This window comes from Coloeus monedula (genome assembly GCF_965178545.1).
Source record: "Coloeus monedula genome assembly, chromosome: 6".
In the NCBI taxonomy this organism is placed as follows: domain Eukaryota; kingdom Metazoa; phylum Chordata; class Aves; order Passeriformes; family Corvidae; genus Coloeus; species Coloeus monedula.
Window position 1 is genome coordinate 11,186,355 of NC_138786.1, and position 4,682 is coordinate 11,191,036.

Sequence of the window (4,682 nt, forward strand, 5' to 3'; positions counted from 1 at the left end):
GGTAGACAGGCAGAGACAGCAACTGACAAGAGAGAAGGGAGGAATAAAAAGATGTGAGGAGCTATAAAGAAGAAAGCAAAGGTAGGAAAATGTGTTATTAGAGAAAAACTTGGTGTGATAGAATGAGGCAAGAGGAGGAGACAAAGGAATGGGGGGGAACCCTTGTATGCAGGCTTAGTTTTTGGAAATGAGGAAAGCACCTCTCTTCAGTCTGGGGGAGACAGGTGCTTAAAGGTGAGCCCATTGTCATGCCTTTGGAAGTACAGGATGGAGACGAGAGATGATTCCCAAGGTAGGGAGCTAAGAGCACACAGAAGATGGTTAAGTACTGGGATGGAAGAAGATGTGCTGCTAAGGGTACCCAGGACCCAGAGGAGAAGGAGGAGTCAGGCCAGAGGGTCTGGAGAGGTGCTGGGTGATCCTATGGCTACTTGCAGTGATGGAAAACCACAGACAAAAGCCCTTTTATGCAGGCACTTAAGAACTGCCAATATTGATTTTTGGCTTAGTTTGGTTTCTACATCTTTTAAAACCTTTTCTAAGCTGCATGAGGGGTTTTTGTTGCTTTTAGTGGAGATTCACTTAGAATCAGGAAATCCTGTTTGTGGCAGTGCAGGGCATGGTGGCAGGACAAAGCTTCACAGCCCAGCATGGGCTCCAAGCGAAATCAGCTTTCCTGCCCCCAGGAATCTGGATCAGTGAAGGGTGTGGATAAACCCTGAGGTGCCTGGGCTGTGCAGGGTCCCCCTTTCTCAGCAAAAAGGTGAGTTTGCCCTCTCTGTGATTTACCTCACCATCTCCATAGGCTGCATATGGTTTTCCTAGGGAAAGAGCAGAAGTTTAATGCTTGGTCCATGTGCTGTAACCACATGGATATCAGTGTGTGAGTGGCCCAGTTAACTGATATCAAAGCAACAAAAAAGGTAATTTAATATTTATGCTATGATTAATCTGACTCTTCCTGCTTTAACCTCTGAGCCCACTTCAGTTGTGGGCTCCTCTTACTATTTCTTTGTGTTTCATTGTACCAGATTGAAAAAAAGGATAAATTGATCCCAAACCAGAGGAGCAGAGTCCTGGGAGTGACTGTGTGCAGCCTCAGCCCTGGATTTATGTAGGACTTGTGCTGACAGAGCAGTATGGATGCTCTCTGGAAGCACAGGAAAAGGTGAGGCAGGTGATACCTGCAGAAATATTACAGAATGAGCACCAAGAGGAAAATATTCTTGCACTTGGCCAGGCCTGCGTTTCCTTCCCAAGTCGCAAGCCATGTCTGAAGCTGGGTGAACATCTGGGGTGGGGTCTGTGTGCTACAAGATGCCCAAGAGTCTGATACACACCCAGCAAACTCTGAGAGTGGCGCAGTTTGGGCTTTCCAAAAGGGTTTAGTATCCCAAACTAGGGAATGCAAGCATTGTCCAGCTGCAGTCAATGAGAAATACAGTTTTATGGTCAGTGGGCTTGGTGCAGTGTGAGGAGCTGGACTGGAAGATCCTTGTGGGTCCCTTCCAACTTAGGATATTCTGTGAGAGCTATGGAATTCCATGATTTTGGTGCTGCAGTTCCCCCAGTCTGCTCCAGCTGCCTGGCACTGGAGCAGCTGGTGGCCACCAAGCAATGGCAAGGGAGAGCAGGAGAGGGAGGTGTTTCCATCTTATACTTAGGAGCCATAAGGTGTTGCCCAGCTTTGCTCGAGACCCAAACATGGCATTTCTGTGAGATTTCCTCCATTCCTGCCTAAATGGAGATGAAAGCCCCACATTTGTCAGCCTCTTTTCCAGAAGAGTCAGCAGCACAGATCATTGCTGCATCCCTGGGACTTTGTTCCTGTCATTAGAGGAGTGATCTGCCCTTTGAGCTGCTGTGGAAGGAACCTCTGCTTGCTGAGGTTTTTGAGGAGCCTCTTCAGCTCTCGATCCAGACAATGAGCTCTGATTTCACTTAGCAGGCAGAAAGCTCCCGGCAGGCTCCTGGCAGCCCTGAAGGTCAGCAGGGAGCCAGCAAAGCTGGCGGCTCAGATCCGATGCTGCCTCCTGGTTACTCTTTATTTCCCAATCTCGGAGCTGATGTGGTGCTGAACTGCCAGAGCCTGGTGGCAAAATGCCCAGTGCATTGTCCTCTCCTCCCATCACATGGAAGTGCAGCCACAGGAGCTCCATCCTCAGATCACCCTGCCCTGCCAGGTTTGTGGGGTGAGGTTGTTGTGGTGGTTTTACGTCTCCTCAAAGCCCACTTTGTCCCTTTGCTGAATTCCTGTGGTGCAGCCGTGCTGTTCACCTCTTCCATCACTGGGGAAGAGAGCCCCAGCTGATCACCAGCATCCTGTTTGGCTCCGTGGGCAAGTCCAGTAAACCCTGAAAGAAGACAGGAGTGAGATGTCTCTATCACCAAGAGATCAGCTCTGCAGTAAATCCATGCAGTCAATTCTCTGTTTTGCACCAGCTGAGGATCTGGCACTTGCTTTGTTTTGCTGTTGCTCCCCCAAAATGCTGGCAGGAATAATCCTTTTATCCCTGATACCTGTGAATACTGAGGAACTAATCCTGGTTTTCCTGCAGTACACATCTGAAGGGAGAGTATCACACAAGGTCACTTATTAACCACTTCCTAAATGAACCTTGGGTTAGTGCTGCGAAAGGAAGGGTGGAGGTGTGAGACAAGCAGGGAGGATCTATCCATCTGCTTTCCCATGGAACAAAGTGTTCTCTCCTTACCCAGAAGGAATGGAAAGGGTGAGCAAAGGCAAAGTAAGGTTTATTTGGTTGGATGTGAGTTTGTCATCGCTGACAAATGGCCTCACACACACAGAGCCCGGATGGACTTGGACTATGGATGCCCAGATGTGGCAGCCATAGATGACAGTCAGTCCAACTTGTTTGATGTTCCTGTTTGATATTAGGAAAAAGTCCTTCCCTGTGAGGGTGCTGAGGCCCTGGCACTCATTGACCAGAGAAGCTGTGGCTGCCCCGTTCCTGGAAGTGTCCAAAGCCAGGCTGTACAGGGCTTGGAGCCCTCTGATCCAGTGGAAGGTGTCCCTGCCCGTGGCTTGAATGAGGTGAGCTTTAAGGTCCCTTCCAACCCAGGCTATTCTCTGGTTCTGTGATTGTTGTAGGCACAGAGCCTGTAGTAAATGCTATGAATGGAGTTCGCAGTTCTGAAAGAAGGAGCCAACAGTTTTTCAGTTTTCCTTTCTTTCCTCCTCCGTCACCTGCAGGCAGAGCAACACTGGCTTGCTCTGCCCTGTCACTCACCTCTCCTTGCTCTGCTTCCTCCTCCAGGTGCTGTATCATGTCCAGGTAGGACACTGCCCAGTGTGACAAGCATCCCAAAACAACTGCTCCCAGGCCTTGAGCTCGGGTGGCTCCTCTGCTTCCTGCAGCAGCCAGGCAAGGGAGAAGAGCTGGGATAGCTCCGCACATCCACTTGCTGCTCACAGCACCCCTAGGATGGATTCCAAAGGCAACGTCCGAAGTGGAAGCAAACCCGATGCCAAGGCTGCCAGCTCTGGGAAGCCAGAAAAGCCCAACCCTGGTCCTGCCACAAATGCAGACAAGAAGGAGGCCCCCAAAGAGCAGCCTGCTCCTGCCACAGCCACCAAGAAGGCAGGCGGTGACGCCGCCGTCGCCAACAACCACAGCAACCTGAAACCCAGCCCCGCCGCCACGGAGACGCAGGAGGCCAGCGGCCAGTCCCCTGACTCTGACCACAAGGGAAACAGCTCCGAGGAGTCACCGGGCAGCTTCTTCGACAACATGAAGCCCTTGATCATCGTCGGAGGAGTGGCAGTGGCTGCGCTGGCTGTGATTGTGGGAGTGGCATTCCTAGCCCGGAAAAAATGAAGACCAAGACAGGGTGGGGATGAGAAACCCAGCCCAGCTGTACAGCTCCTTTTGAGACAAATGCATGCAGAGAAATTCTATACATAGCTATATATATAGAGAGTGAGCTAGATAGGTCAACAACAAACACCAACTGCAACTCCAGGGTCTTGTTCAAGACAACTGTGCCAGTCTGACCCGCTGTGGGTAACTCCATGCACTCAGTGTGTTCTTTCATGTAATATATCTTGGCTTATACCACTGTGTATAGATTACAGCTTCTCCTGATCGGTGTAAATGATGGTGTCCCCTCCCCTCCACTGCTGTCCTTCCTGGGAGACACCCCCCCTTCCCCCTTGCAGTCCCGTTTTCAAGTCCAAAGTGTTCTACGTCCCATCTGGAGTCCCCACTTTGTGTTTTGGTTTCTGTTTGGTTCTGTTTTAACTTGGGCTGTGGTAAAGAAGATGGAAGGGAAGTGCTAAGGCTCAGCTCGTGTGTTGCGCTGGGCTGGGGGTGTTTGTCCTGCCACCCTGGGACAAGGGAAGTGCAGGGGCGGTGGCAGGGAAGAGGCAACTCCCTGACCCAACAGCCACGGGCGATCCCTATTCGGTGTCTGTGTACCTGCTGCTCACCGTCCCACCTTGGAACATCCGCCTGGGAAGTGCCCCGGGGGAACCAGGGCAGCTGCAGGCAGAGACTGCAGCATGGCAGAGCCGAGTGTGAGCCTGGGATGTCACATCTGGTCACTCCTCTGGCTGAGCTGCCAGCGGAACAGTGACCAGAGGGGCTGTGCTGTGGCCCGGAGAAGTCCCATTGCAGTCTTCAGGATCCCAGGGCTCGCCAGGGTCACATGGGCAGTGTTTG

General features: G+C 51.6%; 1 protein-coding gene across 1 annotated transcript; it reads left to right on the forward strand.

Annotated features, from left to right (window-relative positions):
- Positions 1 to 2,972: 2,972 nt before the first annotated feature.
- On the forward strand, positions 2,973 to 4,002 carry CEND1 (cell cycle exit and neuronal differentiation 1). The gene is made up of 2 exons (XM_082284162.1): positions 2,973 to 3,055; positions 3,279 to 4,002. The coding sequence occupies exon 2, from the start codon at positions 3,447 to 3,449 to the stop codon at positions 3,837 to 3,839; it is 393 nt and encodes a 130-aa protein (XP_082140288.1). The 5' UTR covers positions 2,973 to 3,055; positions 3,279 to 3,446; the 3' UTR covers positions 3,840 to 4,002.
- The last annotated feature ends 680 nt before the right edge of the window (positions 4,003 to 4,682 follow it).

Excerpts from the sequence above, each read along its gene's own strand:
- CEND1 (XM_082284162.1), top strand. The coding sequence starts at position 3,447 with ATGGATTCCAAAGGCAACGTCCGAAGTGGAAGCAAACCCGATGCCAAG.